The sequence below is a fragment of the Podarcis muralis genome, chromosome 16 (genome assembly GCF_964188315.1).
Source record: "Podarcis muralis chromosome 16, rPodMur119.hap1.1, whole genome shotgun sequence".
NCBI classification, from domain to species: domain Eukaryota; kingdom Metazoa; phylum Chordata; class Lepidosauria; order Squamata; family Lacertidae; genus Podarcis; species Podarcis muralis.
The window spans coordinates 37,480,509-37,504,400 of NC_135670.1; the positions used below are offsets into that span (position 1 = coordinate 37,480,509).

At 45.9% G+C, this 23,892-nt stretch overlaps 1 protein-coding gene across 6 annotated transcripts in view; it reads right to left on the minus strand.

The window, feature by feature from the left end:
• Nucleotides 1-2,995: 2,995 nt before the first annotated feature.
• The window catches only part of SETD1B (SET domain containing 1B, histone lysine methyltransferase), a 52,366-nt gene continuing 31,469 nt past the window's right edge, over nucleotides 2,996-23,892 (minus strand). For 2 of the 6 annotated variants that reach the window (XM_028709288.2, XM_028709285.2), the window contains exons 11-18: nucleotides 22,276-22,405; nucleotides 21,121-21,594; nucleotides 17,248-18,810; nucleotides 13,729-13,895; nucleotides 12,589-12,720; nucleotides 10,509-10,628; nucleotides 9,319-9,456; nucleotides 2,996-7,650 (exon numbers count right to left, since the gene is read on the minus strand). In XM_028709288.2, coding sequence (XP_028565121.2) covers nucleotides 7,477-7,650; nucleotides 9,319-9,456; nucleotides 10,509-10,628; nucleotides 12,589-12,720; nucleotides 13,729-13,895; nucleotides 17,248-18,810; nucleotides 21,121-21,594; nucleotides 22,276-22,405 — 2,898 coding nt within the window. In that variant the 3' untranslated portion in view covers nucleotides 2,996-7,476. Of the gene's footprint in view, nucleotides 7,651-9,318; nucleotides 9,457-10,508; nucleotides 10,629-12,588; nucleotides 12,721-13,728; nucleotides 13,896-17,247; nucleotides 18,811-21,120; nucleotides 21,598-22,275; nucleotides 22,406-23,892 lie in introns of all 6 variants that reach the window. The other 4 variants (XM_028709287.2, XM_028709284.2, XM_077920833.1 and 1 more) reach the window with 3 other exon arrangements.

Below are 23,892 nucleotides of genomic sequence, written 5' to 3' on the forward strand. Positions count from 1 at the left end.
GCAGTCATTGTATGGCATTATGTGAGATGAATCAACACAATGGTAAGTACTGTATTTTTCGCTCTATAAGATGCACCCGACCATAAGACGCACCTAGTTTTTAGAGGAGGAAAACAAGAAACAAGAAAACAATGCAAAGCCTCATGAGTGAAGAGGCAGGAGCACCCCCGCTGCACTCAAGAGGCTTTGCATGGCTATCCCTGAAGCCAGAAGAGCAAGAGGCATCGGTGCGCACCGATCCCTCTTGCTCTTCTGGCTTCTGGGATAGCCACCGCAGCCACTTCAGGGCAGTGGGATGAAGGCTCCCCGCTGCCCTGAAGAGGCTGTGCGCAGCTAAGCCAGAAGCTAGAACAACGAGAGAGAGAGAGAGAGAGAGAGAGAGAGAGAGAGAGCAGTGCGCAGCAATCCCTCTCGCTGTTCTGGCTTCTGGGATAGCTGCACAGTCTGCATTCACTCCATAAGACACACAAACATTTCCCCTTACTTTTTAGGAGGGAAAATGTGTGTCTTATAGAGCGAAAAATACGGTATGTCCAGGCAAATAAACATGGTACAGTGGAACCTCGACTTACATACGCCTTGTCTCGTGGACGTTCCAAGTTGTGTCCGCGGCAAACCTGGAAGTAAACACCAGGTTTGCCGTGATTCACAAATGCACAGAAGCCGCCGCATGCACAGAAGCTCACTACTGCCGAATGTGCACGCACACAAGATGCCTCTTCTAGTGTCTCGTTTCGACCAGCGGACAGACCTCCGAAATGGATTATGTCGGCAAGTAGAGGTTCCACTGTATTATGAGAGAGGAAGATGAATTTCTCTATTTACAGCTCCCTCAGTACTTGAGGGACGCGGGTGGCGCTGTGGGTAAAAGCCTCAGCGCCTAGGGCTTACTGATCGAAAGGTCGGCGGTTCGAATCCCCGTGGCGGGGTGCACTCCCGCTGCTCGGTCCCAGCGCCTGACAACCTAGCAGTTCGAAAGCACCCCCGGGTGCAAGTAGATAAATAGGGACCGCTTACCAGCGGGAAGGTAAACAGTGTTCCGTGTGCTGCGCTGGCTCGCCAGATGCAGCTTGTCACGCTGGCCACGTGACCCGGAAGTGTCTCCGGACAGCGCTGGCCCCCGGCCTCTTGTGTGAGATGGGCGCACAACCCCAGAGTCTGTCAAGACTGGCCCGTACGGGCAGGGATACCTTTACCTTTACAGTGCTTGAGGAATTACGTTTTTTTCATACTTCAGTACAAAGTGACCCAAACTGTACTTCTTGGACTAACACAAGGATGGGAATTTAGTTATCCACAGTCTTTTGTGCTTGCCAAAGAGTTATTGGCTCAAAAAAACATTATCAAATGTACGTTTCAAGTAAAAAAAATGCATTTCAAAATGCAAACACAATCCTGCCTCTTCTAGGGGGCTGGGTGCTTCTCTTCCCCAGAAAAAGCATAACTAGTTCCTGAAGAGCCAGTAGCACACACCCAACGCACTGGCCTCCAATACTATGCTTCCTATTTGAACCAAGCCGCACAGATCTCTGCAAAGCTTGATGGGCTTCATTGCATATTTTATTTCAATGCACTTCCACCACCCGGTCCCTTATCTAGGACAGGAGTAGCAAACTGTGACCCCTCAGATATTGCTCATCCCTGACCATTGGCCATGCTGACTGGGGGCTATTGCGAGTCCAACAGCAGTTGGGAGAACCACAGACTCCTGTCCCTGTCTTGGTGCATCGCTTAAGGTTAGAGAGGTTAGCTGCGGTGCTCACCTGCCCACCACACCTGCACAATCCCATCACACCTATCCTGTGCTGTCCTACCTCTTGTATATACTCCACAGTTGTACCCTGCAAGGATAAAAGCTTTTAAAAAGCAAGTTCCTAGTCCTTATGGGGGGCAGTGAAAATACGCTTGTTTGGGATGTAAGCCATTAAACATATTTTCCTTTCTATATATTAAGGGCAATGGTTATGTTAGGTCTGTAAATGTTCTCTGCATAAAGATTAGGACATCTTTCAGGCCGGTAGAAACTCATTCTCCAGCTGCCATCAGATCAGTGGCCTGAATAGCACAATCTATGTACAAGACAGAAGTAGCAGCAGCAGGCTCAGGAGAACCCCCAGCTTTGCAGGAATAAAAAAATACTGACGGAACAAGACCAAAATGGGGAGAAACCCAAAGCAGCTTGGTAAGGACTGAACAAACCCAGTGGCCCCCAGAACGTTATGGTGGGAAGCAATGGGGAGTCTTGTCTGAAGCTGGGCGCTCTGGAAGAATGTGTGGGTGGCTGGCTGGCATCCTGAAATTCCACACCATATTTTGTTGCAGGCAACAATAAGAGAATGTATTGGATCTGGTGAAAAGGTCCACCTGTTTTCCTCACAGCCAGACGCTTCCAGAAGTTCGCAAGCGGAGCATGAGGGCAATGGTCCTTCTCCTGTGCTTGGCTGGCCCAGGATATTCTGAATGACACAACGGAGATAGCACCTTGCTGCAGCCCCAATCTCTGCACTTCAGCAGTTGCTGGCGGTCAATGTCCTCCAGGGCAGCAAGCAGGCTGAGAGGGCAGAGGTTAAGCCACAGGGCATACATGGCTCTACTTTCCAGTATCTTGCCACTGCTCTGTGTCATCCCAGCTTGCACCACTGTAGCTGGCTGCCTCAGAATAATTTATTACTTATATGCCACCCATCTAACTGGGTTGCCCCAGCTACTCTGAGTGGCTCCCAACAAAAAATAGTAAAAACACAACACAGCCTTGCTTCTGTCTCCCATTTCCCATGACTAATGTAATGAAAGCATCTCAGAAGCCCATGCAACCTTCGCGTCATTTCCAAAAGCTCTGCCATATGTGAATCTTCTCTTTGAGAAAGATGCATGTTCACACATCACATCTTCGTGGATATTTAGGTATTTTCAAATATGAGTTTTCTCTTTCTATGTGCTCCCAGACAGTCCTCAATAACAACTCCTGGAGCCTAATAAACCAAACACACAGCTCTTCTGTAAGAAAAGTCAGTATATTTATGGTTTGCTTTATAAAAGTTACTATAATACAATGGTACATAGTATTCAATTCACAAAAAAATTATGAACAAATATTTACAGCATGACATGCCCACAACAAAAAAAAACCACACGTTCTTCTAAACAAGGTATACTGAAGACGGAGCACAGAACAGTCCCAAACTTATACAGCTGTTCAAAACAAAATGGAACAAAAGGCTTAAAAAAATCCCAAATCTCAAAAGCAGAGATTTAATTTTGTCTTTTTTTGTTTTGTTTTAAGGAACATAAAAAATAGATGCCATTTATTGCAAACCATTTTCCTTGCCCCTTTTAAAGGAGCTCTTTATTTTTCACACTGCGAATTAAAAACCGGTATTTTTACAGAATTCAGGTACAAGGACTAAGGTTTTCCCCTCCACAGTGTTTCATTTTAAGAACTAACTCCCAGATTCATAGTATCCTTTGTTCCCCACCACTGCCTTGTCCCAGAAGCTCCAGTGAGGTGAGAGCTTCATGAGAACAGACAAAGCTTCGGATGAGCAGGACTTTGCTTGCTGGCGAAGACCCTGTTCATGTGGAGCAACAGAGAAGCATTGGAGCACCTTGGAGCTCCAGACCGTGGCTAATGCAATTTTCTTTGTAACCGCTACAAATACTACGTTGGTAATTGAGAAGGAACGTTATAAAATAAAATTGCCAGGGGAGGGTCAAAGTTATAGATTTGCTTAAATACATTTTAGGTTGTCATTAATAGACTATACACATTTTCTTGTCTGAAATAAATAGATTTTGCACATTAAGGTATCAGAAAGGCAAATTTTAAAAAGCCTTAACTTGGCAGGGTTTTTCTTTTAAATCTTCAGCTTCTTAATGCTTCTAGTTTGATCTACATATTTGACAAAAAAAAAGATATTTTGTACAGAATTTACATTATACATAGCTTGACACAAGCTGTAAATGGCGCCAGCTCTCCTCCCCCACCCCAATCTCCCACTCTCTTATTGAGGTCTTGGGCTGACAATCTTTAAAAAAAGAACTCCAAACTACAATAGTCACTTTTAACAAATTATTTACATGCTTCTGAAGTACAAAGAAAACAGCCAAAAACATACAAAACAAAAATCAACATGTTTCTACAAGAAACAGTGTTTGAAGAGAAGAGTTTGAACGGCTGCTATGCACAGATGATGTGTCCATTTTAAATGTCAAAATTTCATCTCCCCCACCCTTTAAAAAACTTTTTATACAGAAATGCACTGAAATGATCCCTGAAAATAGGTCACAAACGACAAAACTGAAACAGCTCTCCATCAGAGTTTACAAATTATTTTCTCCCCCATTGTATTAATAAGCTGCTTTGACAATATAAATATCTGTCAGAGTGAGACATCACTGGCTCCTTCCAAGATTTAATCTGAAACTGGAAACTAGAGTCAGGGGAAATGATTGTATGAAACCAAGCAGGCTGGGATTGAAAGCACAGGAAAGTTCATTTCTATTTGCTAGATAATACCAGTGTGAAAACTCAATGAAAGTCAAGTTGAATCCCCCACCCACCTTGCCCGGCCCTCCATTTGGAGTGGATGAGTCAAGGCTTGTGGGTGGGCCGACGAGACTTTGGCACTGCTCTTGGGTGGCTGGGGTTAGAGTGGAGACTTGTAGGATCAGGATTGTATCTCTAGACTTAGACTGGAGCCGTTATTCCTTCCAGAGATCTGCCTCTCTTGTTTTAAGGAACATAAAAATCCTCCCCTCGTTTGGAGCAGGGAGAGAGAAGCTGATCACCTTTGCCCCAAAATTATTTCCCTTCAATGCAGAGCCTTTCAAGGAACAAGAGAATAACCGGATCTGGAGCAGTCATAATTTAAAAATTTCGACCACGCTTGTGTATATAAACACTTGTGTATATGAAAGAAAACACTTTTGAAAGTGTGTGTGTGTGTGTAGTCACAACTTCTATGCCAGGAAGTTGCTTCAAGTTCCAAGCTAAGGCTATCCAGCAGAACCACGCTGATACGAGTAGCTTTAGTATTGCTGTACTTCCTTAAGAAAACAATTTGTTTAACACACACAAAAATATGCAGGGTTAATAAATACAGAGAGGCCGCATGAGGCATCTTTCCTGCACATGCCCTCACCTACATTTCCAGCTGGTGTTTCTGCAGGAGATGCTGGATTACACTCCTGGCATGAGAGAGAGTATGGGAAAGGGCGGGAGCCTGTAGATAAGGCAGCTTGCTTACTATGTTCTGTGTTACATGAAATGGATGTGGCTTTCTCAAAAGGTTGGAAGCATTAAAAAGCCACACCAAAGACATGCCAAGGAGAACCTGTAAGAAAGCAGGGGGACTGGCAAAAGAACCAAGGTCACTGCCAACCTTCTGCCCTCCAGTTTTGGACCACAATGGGAGCTGTAGTCCAAAATAACAGAAGAGCCCCAGGTTGGGTGGGGAAGGCTGGGATAATCTAACCAACTGCACACATGGTCCTCCATACTCAATGGCCAGAGTTTGTTCAAGCTCCTCAACCCACAAGGCCAGCAGAGCCGCTTTGCCCAGAAAGACACACCAGGCTTGCTTCTTCCTTTTGGCTTCTGAACCTCAAAGGGCGGAAAGCCGCCGACTTTTAGATGTTACTTTTAGATGTAGGATATAACTAGAAGAGGCTTGCAAGCAAAATTCCACTGCCTTACTATGGAAGCCATCAAGACCACACACAAAATGCCAGAGTAACTTGGTGTGGGTGCTGTGGGAAGAAGCAAAAGGCCTGACAGAGAGTATCTGTGCATCTTCTGGTTCCTATTTTTTCTCTGGGAAATTAATTCTTAGTACAGCCAAGTTTAAAGTCCAGTAAATTTAATCCAGGAGCAAAAGACTGAGGAGTACTGGAGATGAGCATATATTTCAATATTTGCCCGACTCAACACTCTTTTAAGAGTTTTGAGACTAATTCTTTTTTTTTTTTTTAAGGCACACCCCACACACTTTTCTTGCTGCAATGTTTGCTTGGGTTTTAATCAAAAAGAAGAACCCCCACTAATCTCTCCAGTGCAAACAAGCACTACATAATTATAGGACAGGCATTTGAGAATGAGGATGTAGTCAGACCAAGAAATCTGCTTGCTACTGAAAATAAGCTTTGACCACAAAAAAGTGCTGCTTTCTCAGGCCATAAAACAGTTGCTCTCCACACACACACAAAAAAAAACCACACACACAAACATCCACACCCCGTGGGGACCCTCCCTGCCTTACTCAACCAAACTGAGCTAAATGAGGACTAGGCTCCACTCGGCTGAGGCAGGCAGGACCTGGTTCTTTTGTCAGAAGTCTCTTCAGTACTTGGGAAGGAAGAAACCTAAAAGATTGTCATTTAAGGACAAGAGCATTCTGCCAAAGGGGATGGGATGATGAGGGTGAAAAACCAAGGAGATAAAAGCAGCCACTGACTTGGGGAGGACAGATCTTGTCCCAGCTCACCCCCCACTTGGCATCTGCACAGCCTCTATGCATTTGGAGGGGAGGGAGATGTTTGCCCTGGTTTCCTGTGCAAGCCTCAAGTGTGTGGAGGACGTATGGAAACAGGGCTTGGTGGAGCACACTCAGAGGGCTGCCAAACCAACAGTTTCTACAGCATAGCAAGTGCTACAATAGAGAGGGAAATTTGGGAGGGGGGGGAGAGAAGGGATCCAGCTCTGCTTTTAAAAAGAAAAGGGAAGTGGGTTCGTTATTGGGTTCCTAAAGCTATAGTTCCCCCTCCCTCCCCCACAAGGACCAGCAGTGTGCAGAAATCCCAGGGGGGCACCAAGGTGACAACATCAACCACAACTCTGATCCACAGAAGGGAGGAGGTTTGTCCTTTTGTGCATCGCAGACCCAGACAGAATTCCCCGCCTGCTTGAGAAAGCCTCCGCTTGACGTCGGTGTCCCAGCGCTCTCTGCAGGCGATCCCAGCCAGCTTCCATTCAACTCATGGCCTCTTGTGTCTTTAGTCTCTGCTTCACATTTTTTGAATGTCTTTCTCCTGACCCTCCACAAGACAAAACTAATGAGTAAAAGGTAGCAGCATTTTATGGAGAGAGGAACGTGTTTAAAGGATAATAAGGGTACCTTGCTCTACCCATGAGAGCTACACCATAAAGGAGCGAGCAGAGGAGGCGGGGAGAAGAGAGAGTGTTTTGATTTATGGTGCCACTGAGTAAGGGGAACTATCACAAGGGGTGGAGAGAGGTGGGGTTGTGAATCTGACGATGAAAAGCACCTGCAGCTTGAAGAGTCCTAGTGTGCGTGTCTTCAATTTGCACTTCTCCTGACAGAAGGATAGAAAGTGCCATATAGGTTCCCCTGTCTCTTCCTCATTTTCCTTCTTCCACCTCATCTCTCTTTTTTCTTACTTTTTTTTTTTGGCAAAAGTGCAACCACCCTCGGCTACCACAGTTTGGACACAGCCACCACGCGGCAAAAACCTTGGGCTTTAATTCAGGGTCCCTCTGCAGTTCTCGGAGCCACACAAACAGGGGATCTTTACATCCTCAATGGGGAATTTGTAGTCGTATGTAATTTCCTCATTCACATTGATGTACTGCTTCGAGTAGATGACAATCTTCTTCTGAGATTCCACTGTGATGACTTTAGCGTAGCAGTTGGGCTAAAACAAAAGAAGCAGTTAATTAAAAGCTTTGGCTTAAAGATTTTGATTCGCTTGTTTTGATTTCGGACCCATCCCTGTCTTAGTATGTGTGTGCATGTGTGTGTGTTCTGTGTTTCTGGGAAGGGAGGCTGAAGAAACAAAACAAAAAATACTTTCTAGCCACCTTTTAATATACTTGAGAAGCACATATGATAAGCACAGCATTAGGCACAGAGAAAACTTAAAGAAGTTGGAAAGATCACTGGTTTAAGTTGCTGGTTTTAACCTTTAAAGCCGTACACAGCCTAGGACACACGTACTATGGGACCGCTTCTCCCGGTATGCCCCATGGAGGACCTTAAGGTCCACAAATGACAACACTTTGGAGGTCCCAAGTCACAAGGTGGTTAGATTGGTCTCAACTAGGGCCAGGGCCTTTTCAGTACTGGCCCTGACTTGGTGGGATGCTCTGTCACAAGAGACTAGGGCCCTGCAGGACTTGACACCTTTCCGCAGGGCCTGCAAGACAGAGCTGTTCCACCTGGCCTTTGGTTTGAACTCAGTCTGACCCTTATGTTTTCCCTCCCCTTACGATTTTGATCCATGGGCTACTTTTAAAATGAGGCTGCATTTTAAATTGCATTTTAACCAGTATTTTAAATTGTCCCCCCCCCATTATGTTTTTATTGTAATTTTACTGGTGTTAGCCCTGAGCCTGGCTCTGGCCGGGGAGGACGGGGTATAAATTAATAATAATAATAATAATAATAATAATAATAATAATAATAATAATAATAATTGATAAACAGGTATGAGGAGCAGGGGAGGGAAATCAAAACTGAAGAGCCAACCATCAGTCACCTCCTTCCATAAGACAGCTTGAGCCTGAGGATTGCGGGAAACAGGCCACTGGAGTGGGAAGGTCCACTCACCCACCCACCCACATGGACTCTCTACCCCTACAAGTTTGTTGCCCCACTGTGATGACAGTTGGAGCCACCAGGGGACACAAAAAGGAATTGGGGTGGGGGGTGGGGAGGTGACAGGGGCTTGGAAAGGGGAGACATTGCCACGACCCAGGTGACGCCAGGGAGAAGCGCCCAGTTTTGAATGGATCTCTCAGGGCCATCCACTTGCCCCTGCCTGCAGTTGAGATAAAGCCAGGACACAGGGTGAGCCTGTGGCAAAGCGGTGGGTGTCTTCCATCCCTCTGCACATGGGGATGAAGCCTTGCCACAAGAAGATTGTGGGCTTGGCAGCAGCAACTGCAGTGAGGAAAAAACCAGGACCAGGGTAGCCCTCAGCAGCTGGTAATGGAGAGCAGAGGAAGAGGTGGTGTTGGGTGTGGCAGCATTGCATCCTGGACGCTTTGCTTTGATGACACCCCCCGCCTGCCCCTGCTAACAACAGCCCTAGTCTGGGTAGCAGTGGCAGCTGCTGCGGTGAGATCGGTGACAACGGTGGCTCCTACTGCTTGGGCAGCAATGGTGTAAGCCCAGATGCAGCCCTGTTGCCACACTACAACTGAACCAGGCAGGGCTGGCAAGGGGAGCAAGCAGAGCGCAAAAGCACTTCTGTGTGTGTGTGTGTGTGTGTGTGCCTACACACCCTTTCACATTTAATACAGGAATAAAGTCTGATGCCACCAAGTGAGTGATGGAGCTTGTAAGGCCAAGTAACACTTACATTGCAACTGTGGTTAATAAACCTGGCGAAGTTTCCACACTTTGTTGCATCTATAATCGTGTCGTGGTCAACCCTGAACATGTAACTGCTGCCAATGCCTTCGTCCTCATACCGCTTCTCTCGCATGTCAGCAATTACCTGCAGAACAAGCCAAAGGTCACAAGAGCTACCTTCCAAGAGCAGCCACATTAAGAAAGGGAGAGAAGAGGGACCAAACCAAAGAGGTGACACCTGTCAGTATTTTGCTGCTCACCATTTTATAAAGACCCTCCATGGCTGAAAGTAGAAAGATTTCAAAAGGTAAACACAGAGAGCAGCATTTTCACAGGGATACTGGCATAGGAGACGGCAATACAGCTGACTCACAAGTTGTGTGTATTTGACTAGTGTGGTTGCAGTTGTATGTGCTTGGCAGCTGGCCAGAACTCAACCACACAAATTAAACACAGCAAGGCAGACAGCATAAAAGCTCTTTCTGTGCCAATCCCATGCAATACCTTCCCAGAGCCCAGGGAGCAGGACTGAAGCAGCCACCTTGGGCTGCAAAATCTTGTAAGGTGGCACCCCACCCACCCAGCTCAGGGTTGACAGCAGCAGCTACTGATTAGAACTCGCAGAACTCTCGCAACTTCTCACAGAGCTTCTGAGATCTCACGTGAAATCTTGCGAGAGTTCTGCATCATCTGGTGAGATTTCAGGTGAGGGGCAGCACCTTCCTGTTTCACCTCAGGTGTCAAAATGGGGTGAGCCACTCATGCTGGTAAGCAAGGCAGAAAGCTTAAAAGATCTCCACTTTGCATGGGGGGGGGGGGCAAGGCCCACTTGGAAAAGTAAGAATGGCCGAAGGGGGCAGTTCTGGGGTTGTCATTGCTGCTGTACAGAACAACGCATGTATCAGACCTTCAATCTGTAAATAAAGCATTTTAAACTTACTGAATGATGTGTGGTCTGTTTATTGCCAGAGGGGCAAACAGAAACAGAGTGCTGTAAGTGGACTAAATGGGATAGAAGGGGGACAGTATTGCCCGCCTGCAGGCTGAGCTGGGGCAACACATTCTGCCCCCTCGCTCTGCTGCATGTGCAAGGGGGCTCAAAGGCCACATGGGGCTCATGCCACTCTATGGGTTTGAACTCCGAGGTTTCAAGGAGCCAGCCCAATGCCAAGAGCCGTGTGGCTCCTCTCCTCTTACCTGCCGGATATTCTGCCCCACATACTCAATCACCATCTCGTCAGCAGCAATGGGCTCCATTGCAAAGAGTCCCCAGTCGTGAATGTGACTCTTGCAGAATTTTAGCTTTTTCTTCCGGAACTGTGCGATGGGGAAGAGAGAGAAGAAAAAGGGTGCCTGTAAGCCATTTATTCGAAAACCGGCACAATGCTGGAGTGGACTGAGCACAGCGGGGCTTACAACCCAGCAACATGCCATTCAGAAGATCCATTTCTAAATACAGTGGTGCCCCGCAAGACGAAATTAATTCGTTCCGCAAGTTTTGTCGTCTAGCGAATTTTTCGTCTTGCGAATTATTATTTAGACAAAGGAAACAAAGTCGCGAGACGTTTTCGTCTTGCGAAGCAAGCCCATAGGGAAATTCGTCTTGCGAGGCAACTCGAAAACGGAAAAACCTTTCGTCTAGCGAGTTTTTTGTCTTGCGAGGCATTCATCTTGCGAGGTACCACTGTAAGCCGAAACCACGTTTTAGAGGCTGCTTAGCTTGGGCCATGGCAGCCAGTGCCCCTTCCTGCCACACTTCCCATTTTAATGCTACTTTATCAGAGTAACAGAAAACAGAGAGACATGTAGAATATAAAATAATGGCAGTCCGTAAAAACTAATATGGATTTACTTGAAGAGAACAGGCAGTCCTGTTTGATATAACTTGTTCTTCACAGGCCATCTCCAGGGTGTGAGGAACTTCATTAAAGCCAACATGGTAATTTGGAACAAAACTACAGTCATGAGTTTTCCAAAGTCATTTGGATTATTTAATTGCCATTTTATTCCCTGCTTGTGTAAATGATAAAACTGTTGGTTCAAACATTTTTGTCCTTTCAAGATTTGCAGCCAAGATGATCAAGGGTCTGGAAACCAGGCCTTATGAGAAATGGTTGAAGGAGCTGAGTACGTTTAACTTGGAAAAGAGGAAACTGAGAGGAGATAGGATAGCCATCTTCAACTATCTCAAGGGCTATCATATGGAGGAGGGAGCAAGCTTGTTTTCTTCAGCTCTGGAGGGAAGGAGTTGAACCAATGGCTTCGACAAGAAGATTCTGACTAAACAGCAGGAAGAACTTTCTGACAGTATGAGCTGTTTGACAGTGGAAAGGAGTCGCTTAGTAGACTCTCCTTCCTTGGAGGTTTCGAAGCAGAGGTTGGATGGCCATCTGTCAGGGATGCTTAGCTGGAATTCTTGCATTGCAAATGACCATTGGGATCCCTTCCAACTCTGCAATTCCACAGTTCTATTATTTTGGGTGAGTTTTTCATTTAGGGCCCCTGTCACACTTCAGTATACAAATAAGTTGAATTGGAACTCCTTTAAAGTAAAGGGACCCCTGACCATTAGGTCCAGTCGTGACCCACTCTGGGATTGCGGCGCTCATCTCGCTTTATTGGCTGAGGGAGCCAGTGTATAGCTTCCGGGTCATGTGGCCAGCATGACTAAGCCGCTTCTGTAGAACCAGAGCAGCGCACAGAAATGCTGTTTACCTCCCCGCCAGAGCGGTACCTATTTATCTACTTGCACTTTGACGTGCTTTCGAATTGATAGGTTGGCAGGAGCAGGGACCGAGCAACGGGAGCTCACCCCGTCATGGGGATTCAAACTGCCAACCTTCTGATCGGCAAGCCCTAGGCTTAACCCACAGCGCCACCCGCATCCCTGGAACTCCTTTAAATCTCTCCAAATTTTGGCAACCATCATTCTACTTGCCACAAATGTATCTCCAATTAAGTTTTATTATGCAATTCCAAGTAAATGTAATGGTGCCAACTGAGGGATTTTAACCATTCCTTCTCCAGCTACTTTTCTCAATATCTGGAATTTCTTGAAATGTCACATCCCAGAATTCCTGCTACCCTTCAGGCCTTCTCTTAAAGGGACTTGCAGATTCCTTCTGCAAAGCTTGCCCCAAGACCACAGCAACATGATTTTAACCCTTTCCTGCCATTCCTCAATCAAATACTTTGTCACTTGGAAGGCAGACAAGTTCACTGACCAGTAGGGGTTATAGTAAATGGAGGCTTCCAAGAGGGAAGCTGCACAACTTACCTTGAGCTGGTTGAATTTGAGCAAGTCACTGTCGCAACTGCCGGGTAAGGAGGACAGAAGCCTGCGTTGCTCGGACCTCCTCTCGGAGCCAGCCCGGGTGGAAACGTGCACCTGGGCAGGGATGCTCATTCCCTGAGAACCAAAAACAGGACAGCATAGCAGTTAGCAAGCAGGTGAGTGGAACTGGTCCCAGGCAGGTTTAGCCTCAAGGCTGGGGTGATCTCAGTGACACAGCATCTGCACGCTGAGAAATATTTTTGCTCAAGATCCCAGAGAGCTGCTCAAAGATGGCCAACTGGCCCATAGCCAAGGGGCAGTGCAGCCCATGCTTATCCAGCAGAGGGCGCCAGGCTCAATCCTTGGAGCCTGAAGGAAGAGGGAAGGTGGCGAGGAAGACCAGGGCTGGATGCCCATAGCCAGTCAGAGGAGCCAGTAGTGGGAGAGGTAGAACAATGGCCTGACGCAGCATAAGCCAGCCACACACACACCAACCTGGCGCCCTCCAGATGTTTTGGGCTATAACTCCCATCATCCCAACACAGCCATGTAGTGGTCCAAAACAACTGCAGGACGCCCAACTGGCAAAAAGTGGTGTAATGTAAATTCATATATTATTGTTTTTTGCTGACTTGATCATAAGGCAGTTACTTACTAGGCAAAAGGTTCCTGCACTGCAGGCAGATGGACCAGATTACCCTCATGGTCTCTTCCAACTCTACAATTCTATGATGCTATTCTATATAGAGAACATTCTATTCTTTTAAGTGAGCTAATAAAATATATTAAATCCTATTAAAAATTAACCCCCAAACTGAATACCCACCCACAAGTTTGTCCTGCCGCCTTTCCTAGCTCTTTTTCTGCTCCACTCTTCTGGCAAGGGAGAACGCACCCCAGCTGACTTGCCTGCCACATTGTCCCATTTATACCCCCTAACATCTCATATCCCTGCCTGCCACCTTCTCCAGATGGTTACAATTAAGTCAGCAACTCAAGGGTGCAATTCAATTGCCATGTCTTTTCTGCCCCCAAACAGTAAGAGGGTTCAAGTGGACTTCAGGGAGGAAGGAGGGAGGTGCCTACAGAACTCCCAGCCAGAACAGGACAGCAAGGAGAAAGAAGAGGGGGCCCGCCCTTTACCTGCGTGTCGGCAGGAGGCTCCTCTGCAAATGCACGGCTGTTATTGAGGTATTTCAGTTTGTCCTTCTTGTCGATCTTGTAGTAGCCTTCGCTGCGGGCACAGCCTGTGACGTGCTCCCGCATCCCATCGTCCCGTTTTTTCTTCTTTGGAGTAGAAAAGCTGGTTGGTGGACTCCACGTTAAGGAAAAACCCAGGAAAGATGTGGGCTGCAAAGCCCTGCAATTATGCCGGCAAAGCTTGCTGGGCCCTTGGCCCTAAGCCAGAGATGGGCAACATTTTCTAGCTCAAGGGCCTCCTTGCCACCTGGGCCACTTTCTGGGGCTGAATAGCAGTGGTGGGCAGGGCCAGAGGGGAAAGAAGGTGAAGAAATAGGTGTGGCTTTTACCTTTGCGGAGTCTGTTATATTCTGGCCACAAGAAAGTCAGGAGTCTCTCTCTCTCTCTCTCTCTCACACACACACACACACACACACACACAACCTCCATCTAGGTAAGCATTAAAAACTTTCATGATGAAAATATGTAACAAACAAGCGAGTTAAAAATCAGAAAAGGTAAAATGAATGCCTACCTAGGGTGTCTTCAATACCTGGTGGAATGCCAGTCCCAATGGGGCCTCTGGTTCTTCAGCAGAGAGGGCATTCCACAACACTGGAGCCACCAGAGCAAGAGCCCACCTTTGTGCTACCGCAAGCCAAGCATCATCCAGCCATGTCAAAGTTAGCTGGGTACCATTTGCTGATCTTAATGCTCTTACCTAGCAGTGGAGGGGAAGGTGCTTTTTCAGGCATTAGATAGAGGAATCTCTCCAATATGTATTTGGTAAGGGAGTGGAATTTCCCATTTTCTCTGTTAGGCAGATCACTATGTAACAACTGCCAGACACAAAGCATGTCAAAAGTACCGTAATCTTCCACTGAACCATTGGCAGAGGAGCATGCGAGCCTGTTAAGTTTGCAAACTCATTAAGCAGAACTGAATTGTGCCTGACAAAGAGTTCTGTGAAATGCTAGGGTTGCATATCATTTTTACTAAACAAAATGATGCCAATAGATGGTACTAAGCAAACAGTTTTAACTTAAGTGTTCTGCTTTTATTTTTTCATTATTATATTTTTGGGGGGGGATGTTGAATTTGTTGGTGTTTTAATTATGTTTGGATTTTATAGTTTATTTTAAACTTGTAAAGCTTGGAAGCCATTTTGGCATGTTAGTGGTATATAGATAAAATTAATAATAATAATAATAATAATAATAATAATAATAATAATAATAATAATAATAATAATACCACCAGAATGGCTACAATGTTTAAAAATTAGTAGTGCTTTCAAAATAAAAGATGCTGCACTTACATATTACTAATCTTCACCTGTATTTTGAATTAGTTATGTTATTCACCACTGTTTCAGTTGCTACCACAACAATGCTTAGCAAAAATGATTTATATGTCATCGTCATCAGCACCATTCCATTTCTAAGACTGTAGACTAAGAAAAGGTCTGAATGTCTGGTCCAGTTTCAGTGCTCCCAAGGAGGCCAGCACTTTAAATAGGGGTTTTAAATCTTTGCCACAGCAGGCGTCTCTAAAAACTCTCGCTTTAGTATAAAACAGTCAACTCAATTGGCAGAATTGTTAAGTAGAGCAAGAAGTTTCGCTGTGGTGTGAAACAGGAGTTCAGCACACTCCATGGGACAAGGGAAGACTAACCTCAACAGGATGATGTCAACAAATGGGATATATTAGGAAGTTTGGGGGCTTAATGTCAGAACTGCTTTTTGAGCCCCCCAGCCTGTTGCACAGAAGAACCTTGAAATTCTGCAGACGTGTGTAGTAAGAACAAAAGCAGGTTTTCATGCGCTTGTAGAAGCTGCAAGTCATGTAAAATTTAGCCCAATATTTCAGGGCCAAAAATACATCTGTATCTGATGATTGCAAATAATCATTACAGAAATGCCCAACTCTTTTTATGTAAAAGGCCCTTTATAAGAATTTAAGAAGAGCCTGCTGGATTAAGCCAACCAATTGCCCATCTAGTCCAGCATGCTGCCCACAGTGGGGAACCAAATTTCTGTAGTAAACCTGCAAGCAGGACCTCCTGTGGTTTCCTGCTATTGTCTTTGACTGTAGTTATTGCACTGTCACTTACGTTTAGGAGTCCAGCCAGACACCTTTAGAAACAGGGCTTTGCCCAGTCAAGGGGGTTCAGGAACTGGTGAGCAGCCTGCTCATGAGTTACCGTATTTTTCGCTCTATAACACGCACCTGACCATAACACGCACATCGTTTTTAGAGGAGGAAAACAAGGGGAAAAATTCTGAATGAAACAGTGGATGTATCATTTTTGTGCTTCATGCTGTGGCCACAGACATGTGATCTGATGGTGAATTTGGGGTAGCTCAATGCAAAGATCCTGAGGATCCATGTGGATCCATGCTTTTTAACCACATTTTTGCACCATTGCAGCCCCAGGCAACAGTGGGTGTGTGATTTTTGGGGGGCAGGCTGCTATGTGATCTGATGGTGAATTTGGGGTGGCCCAATGCAAAGATCCTGAGGATCCATGTGGATCCATGCTTTGTAACTACATTTTAAGTGGGGAGTGAAGGAAAAACACAGAAGGGACAAGAGAGCGGTGTGCAGAGAAGCAGCTGGCTAAGAAAGCAGGAGCGGGATTTAACTGGAGGGAGGAAAGAAAGGCAAAAGTTTCCCCAAACCGAAGCGAGCTCTCTCTCTCCTCCTGCATGTTTTCTGGCTGCCTGCGAGGAGCACGGAGAGGAATTAGAAGGAAAGACCTCTGCTTTCCCCTCTGCTTGCCTGGAGGGGAGGGGATTTGCCTGCTCTTTGTTCCGTTTGAGCAAACACAGCAACGAAACAGAGGAGGGTGGGCAGTAAGACCCTGAGGCAGAATGCAGGAAAGCAACCACTTCCTCTTTTCAGGTTTCCCTCTCCGACACAACGCAAGATTGATTTTTGCTGATTTTTGTTCCTGCGCTCCCCTAATCGGCTCCAGGGACCCCCCCACATTCGCTCCATAACACGCACAGACATTTCCCCTTCCTTTTTAGGAGAAAAAATCTGCGTGTAATAGAGAGAAAAATACGGTACTGTTTCTGCTCCTAGAGAGGAATAACTGGGTCCTTTTTTGGCCAGGATGGTGGCCCAGTCATTGCTGAAGAGACATATTTGCTGAATGACATTAATAAATAGGAAATATTAAAAAGTAGTCAAGTTTGCTATTTTAGCAACTAAACTTAGAAAGGATTTTGTGGACAACCGTGCATTAGACTAAGTTCTGTTTCTTATTCCCCTTTTTAAACAGTTTCTGGAACTGACCTGTTATTACCATATGTAGTGTATATATTTTCATATTTTTTCTGCAATATTGTTAAGGCTTACAACAAAACTACCAACCAAGTACAGCAATGCCCAATAAAACCAGCTCCTCAAAAACAATACATTCCCAAGGAAGCCCAATCTGGTAATACAGAAAAAAAAGAAAAAGGGAAAAAAGGATATGAGGATGGTATACCCAAAGGGTATCATTGAGCCAGTCCATGCCATTGTCTTGCTGCAACAAGTGATCGTATGTAACACACAGGAAATGGATATCCTCTTCGTCAATGCCCCCATTCCAAATGTCATATAAAATGGTCATCTCCTCAAACTCAGAGCGGGGCCTGAAGTGATACTGATGAGGGGAATACTCAGGGGAAGGAATTGTTGGAACGTCCTCCGGCCTCTTTTTCTGTCGCCTCCACTGTCTTTTGGATTTCAAGTAGGCCTCTTCTTCTTTCAAGTCCTCGTTCCACTGGTTCTCCAGCTCCTTAAAGGGAAGCTTCTCAGCTAGAACATCTGGGGGGAGCTTGTCATGGAAGCCTTCATTCCGGAAATCCAGGGTCACTGCTTCCGGATCTTTCAGGGCATAGAAAGCCTCTGGGTGGCTACTCAACAAATCTTTGCTCACAGCACTTTCAGTCAAGACAACTGGGATGGGAAGAAGAGGAGGCTCAATGGGCTTGCCAGAATAGGCATCCAACATAGGGCCCAAAGGAGAGGATCGTTTCGGCCGCCCTGGTTTCCTTTTGATGGGCAAGACAGAGGAGGGAGGCTGAGGCAGGAGAGGAGGGGAAGCCACAGAGACTTCTGGGTAGGGCAAAAGGGGCCGTGCCTCTGTGGTGTACTCCTCTAGAGGCATCTTTGAGTCCACAGAAAAGCTGGGGAGAGCAGCAAGAGGTACTGGCTGGCTAGGGGGCAAGTCGAGACGTGCAAGGAAAGCTGGGACAGGTGGACTGGCAAAGGGAATGGGGGAGGGAACACTGTTCATGCCAGCCAGTAAGGAAGCACCAAGAGGTTCTTTAAAGACTTTCTCATCAGGCTCGTCTTCAGAGGGCTTCCTGCCTGACGAAAGGCAAGGAAGGGTAGCACCAGGCTCTGGGAAAGTCGGGGTGAAAGTGAAATCCCTCCCCGGAGTCCGAGGAATGCCGCCACTGTTGATCCCGGGGGACTGGGATGGGTAGGAAAAGGGGCTTCCTGGGACCTGAGGGGAACTTAAGGTCAAGCTGCTTCCTGTGAGAGGAGCGTCATTGCCAGGGGTGGCTGGGACAGTGTCTGTGCTCTGGGACTTGGAGAAAGTGTGAGAGCACTTGGCTGCAATGTCCCGTCCAGGAGTCCGAGGGAGCTCTTCTTCCAGAGCTGGTTTGGTCATGCTTAACTGATCCGGGAACTGCTCTGGAAGGAGGAATGGCTCCTCTTTACCAGATGTGGCTGAGGGGAGGGGAAGCGAAGAGGGTGGCACCGCACTGAGCGGAAGCCCAGGAGACTCCAAGTGAGCCTGCCGCTCTCCTCCGGGAGTCCAAGGGAGACGGTCCTCTTCCTCGGCTGAGCGGGACTGTCGGCTTTTTGCTGGGGCTTCAGAAATGTTGTTGTCCGGCTTGGTGAAAAAGGAGGTACTGCTGGCCAAAATGTCTCCCAAAAGCCCCACCGGCGTTGGTGGACAGAGGTTTTCTTCATCCTGACTCTCTGGCTGTGGGCTGACCAGCGCCTCAGGCTCCAGCTCGACATCGGGTTCAGACTCCTCCTCTAGAAAGGAAAACACAGAGGAGCAAATGACACACCTTAAGGAAACACACCGCGGTTACAAAACTGCCTGAAGACTGGAAGGGACGCAAAGGGCATTTACCCCAAACATCTGGGGCTGGGAATGGAAACAGGATCTATACAGGCGGCAGACTGAAGGATGTTCACGGAGCACCGAGGTAAGAACCCACTTGCAAACCCCTGCAAAGCTCCACTAAGTCTTCAACACATTTTCAAATTCCTGTCTAAAATCACAATGGCTAGAACTGTGCCATTAAAAAAGCAAATTTCACGCCAGATACCCACTGGTATCTACTTGGGCAGTCAGCACAAAGTGCACACAATCCTAATTTTAAGCGGTTTTTCTACATCATCTTTGCCACCACATAGTGACAAACCCAGTGGACAGAGAAGCCAAGCTGAACGAGGAAGTGAGTTGGGGGAGGAGTTAGCAGCCAGCAGCAGTTCTATTTAGCTGATCGGAGGACTTGTGAACAGGGCTGTTTGAGAGGGCGCTTTGAGGATGAAACCTGGAGTGCTTTCTCATAGAGCACGTAGAACCATGTGGTAGGGTAGGAGAGCTGAAAATAATGCCAATAAGTTTCACATCTGACAACCAATGCACCCCTTGGGTTTCAGATAATACATGGGTAGATGAGTCTTAAAAGCCCAGGACACAAATTTTTACGGCTCTCTAACAGCTATGGTTGCTTGATGCTTAGTTTGGTCAGATTAGAGTAATAGACTTCCAGAGTTAATGCTAAATACATTACTTCTGGTAAATGAGCCACCATATGATCAGACTTGTGTGTCCTCTCCCCTCTCCTACCCATGTGCTTATCCCCTTCCTCTTTCACAACAAATTGTGAGTTACCATTACATTTGAACTAGCAAACCATTGTTTATGTGCAAACCACATAACTGGAAACCATGGTTCTACAGCAGAAACCAGGCTGAAACTCATTTGCATAAATGCCAAGCCACATTGCTACATCTGAACTGAGTTCATGTTTAAAAAAGAAGCTGGAACAACTATTATGAATTAATTGACATGTCACTGGAACATCACAGCGCTATCAATTACTTTGTTTGGTCTTAGAACTAGAGCTGGGTGCTATATAGATAAATTGTCTGAAACTGGTTTGGTGTTCAGATCACAATACAGTGGTGCCTCGCAAGACGAAATTAATCCGTTCTGCGAGTCTCTTCGTCTTGCGGTTTTTTCGTCTTGCGAAGCACGGCTATTAACGGCTTAGCGGCTTTAAGAAAAAGGAAACAAACTCGCAAGAACTCGCAAGACATTTCATCTTGCGAAGCAAGCCCATAGGGAAATTCGTCTTGCGGAACGACTCAAAAAACGGAAAACCCTTTCGTCTAGCGAGTTTTTCGTCTTGCGAGGCATTCGTCTTGCGGGGCACCACTATACTGCTTCCAAACAATTTGAGCTGACAATACATTGCACCAGCTCAAATTGCCTGCAGACAGCAAAGGTGCAGGCAGACAGGCAGAGCACCTTATCGGACTCCGTCTGCCTGCCTGCGCGTGCCTTTGAGGAAGCCCCTGCACTGCCCCTCCAGCTCACACAAATCAGAGCAGCATCAGGGCTCACTCAGCTGAGGGGCGGGAGGCTTCCTGCTCCCCCCAGCTCATGCAAACCAGAGCAGTATCAGGGTTTGGTAGGGCTGGGCAATGTATCTCAGCTGCTTCTACTTCCCGTAAGGTGGGTAGGAAGAAGTAGCTGAGATACATTCCAGAGTCAGACATCATGAGATATCAGCATATCACAGTATTTAGTTGCTGATATATCACAATGCTGAAAACCGGATATTGCCCAGCCTTGCTTAAAACTAAACGTGGAGATTGAAAAGCAGCCACTGTATTCAGATCAGGAACTTGAACAAGAAATCCTAAGAGTAGGGCTAAGAGAGGCCTTTAAATCAAGATGCTGTTGAACTAGACAGAATTTAAAACCAGCACAAGACACATTAAGGCTGCTTCTGATGTGATCCTGTTCAGCCTTAAATCCCACAAGCCACTCCCACATCAGCACGTGTGCCCAAACTTTATTTCAGAATGAGCTACACGTTCAGCTGCTCTGTGATTCACAGGTCTTTCTGGAGCCAGGGGCATTTTTTCATGACAGGTTCTGCACTCATGCAAGGCCTACCTGCAAATATTTTATCAGCTTTCCCCTCCAAAGGTAGGGACTCCTACTCCAGGAGGAAAGGCAGGAGCAGAGACAGGCTTTCAGAGCCCTTACTCACCAGATACTGGGAGAAGAGAGTTTGCAAAACGGTCAAAATTGCCCCTCACCTGGCACGCCCACTGGTGACAACTGCAGCTTCTCCTCCTGGGCTCTCTCAATCACCACCAGCACTTCAGCCACAGACTGCGGGAGGAGTTCCCCGCTTTCCTCCTCTGCATGCTTGACTTCTTCCTTCTGCTCCTCTCCTTCTGGCATCAAAGACTCCGGAAGAACTAGAGGAGTCCCTTCAATGTAATCGTCCACTGGAAACAATTCCAGGATGGTCTCCTTCTGATCATCGTCTTCAGCCTCTTGAGTGAGAGACTCAGGGGCCAGCTGGGTAGGCAGGGCTTCTGTTTCTTGCTGCAGAGACACTCTTTCTTCATCTTCCACCTGCTCCTCATAGTCCTCTTCCTCTTCCTCTTCCTCCTCCTCCTCCTCGTCTTCATCAGAATCAGAGCTCGTCCCAAATTCTGAGGATTCCTCACTTTCATCAGATGACTCAATCTCTGCTCCAGAGGAAGCAGGACTTCCTACATCTTCTGCTGGAACACAAAAAACAAATTTGGTCAGGACAGGCAAGAGAAATTAATTAGAAGCATAAGATTTCCATTTGCTTGTTTTTTCTCTCCCTCCCTGTCACATATCCATGCTAGAGAGCTCCCTAAATCTTTATAAAACCATCCGTTCTAGTAGCCATTGAAATGGCCCAAAGCAATGCACTGTGTGAAAACACTTTTTATCCTGAATGTACCATAGTTTACCTGGACAGTAGAAGGTTCAAGGGTTTTTTAAAAAATGTAGGAGTAAAAGAAGAGAAGCTGTCTTCTCACCGTACAGAATTTTACCTGCCCTTGGTAATTTTTTATCTCATATTAACAGCCCTAAATTCTTGTACATCTCTTCGTAAGACAATGTTAACCTCCCCACTTTTAATTTCAGTTGCTTTAAGTATTTCATGTTCTGCATTTCATTCTTACTTTTAGGTGGGACACCTAGAAGTGCATATGGCATTGTAAACTTGAGTGCCTGTTAAATTATACTATTATATGACAATACTTGCTGCTTTATCTTCAATCCCTTTCAGGATAGCTCATGAAACTGAGCTTGCCTCACACATTGCAGGAGGTTAAATATTACCTGGAGATTTGGACAATGCTTCATCTAGTCAGCTAGTCAAAACATCAAGATCTCATTTACTTAGAGCTAACAAGAAACCATACCTTCTTCAGAATCTTGTTCCTCTTCCTTTCCACTTGTTTCTGCTTCAACTTCTTCTTCTTCATCGTCTTCGTCATCATCATCTTCATCTTCTTCCTCCCCTTCCTCTTCATTGAGGTCTTCCTCCTGTTCCTTGAGAGAGAAGGCATTTTAAAAGTGCAACAAACACTTGTTTTTTTGCAGGTGGGGGAGCACGTTGACCGAGGGCTTATATTATTACATAAGAAAGAGGTCCAGTGCCATTGTGGCACATCTGGTATAATGTCTAGATAAAATGATAGGCTGGTGGACTCAGGACATGCAATATGACACTTCTTTATAGAATGGAAGACACATTTAAAGTTTTTTTAAGGGGGAAATAAGCTACAGAAATATTTCAAAACTCAGAAAAGCAACACATATGAACATATCTAATCAATTGTAGCTACACAAAGGGATATCCCAAACAAGGCTGGATTAACCATTAAGTGAAATAAGTACATGCTTAGGGCATCAAGGGAAGGGGGCACCACAGGCATTTTCCACTGCCAGATTTTTAACATTAATGGTCACAAACTGCTCTGCTGAGCATCAATTTTCTCAACTGAAGTGTATTAAAAATCCCAACGGAACAACTATGCAACAAGACAGGCTGGATGCCTTATCTTTACTAAGTATAGAAGCAGATGTGTTACATAAGATTAGTTTTTAGGATCTGATCAAAGACTTTGACATTAGTAAAAGCAGGAAAAAATGTTTCAAATATAAAGTGAAAGTATACAAAAATAAACATTCTTTTCCATCTTAATGCAGGTTTTGTTCCATTCTGAAAAATAAAAATTTATTTTACCTTTTATTATTTTTTATATTTTGAATTAGATATGTATGGGGGCACCAGAAACTTTTAAGTGCTTAGGGCCTCTAAAGGTCTTGACTCAGCCCTGATTCCAAGCAATATCTAGAATGTAAGCAAGGAAGAAAGAAAACTTTGTGGCTAGGGGGGGGACAGCCTGCCACAAAACTCATCTTTCCCTTTGACTTAGCAACTTAGCCCCAGTGGGGCTACCTTTGAAGGTGACCTGGAAACTACAACTAATCCAGAATGTGGCAGCTAGACTGGTGACTGGGAGCGGCTGCCGAGACCACATAAAAGACCTACATTGGCTCCCAGTACGTTTCTGAGCACAATTCAAAGTGTTGGTGCTGACCTTTAAAGCCCTAAACAGCCTCGGTCCAGTATATCTGAAGGAGCGTCTCCACCCTCATTGTTCTGCCCAGACACTGAGATCCAACTCCGAGGGCCTTCTGGTGGTTCCCTCACTGCGAGAAGCCAAGTTACAAGGAACCAGGCAGAGGGCCTTATCAGTAGTGGCGCCCACCCTGTGGAACACCCTCCCAACAGATGTCGAAGAGAACAACTACCAGACTTTTAGAAGACATCTGAAGGCAGCCCTGTTTAGGGAAGCTTTTAATGTTTGATGCATTACTGTATTTTAATATTTTTTTGGAAGCTGCCCAGAGTGGCTGGAGAAGCCCAGCCAGATGGGCGGGGTATAAATAATAAATTATTATTATTATATTATTATTATTATTATTACTACAAGAGGGAGGTGCTGGCTTTCACTCACACATACACAGCC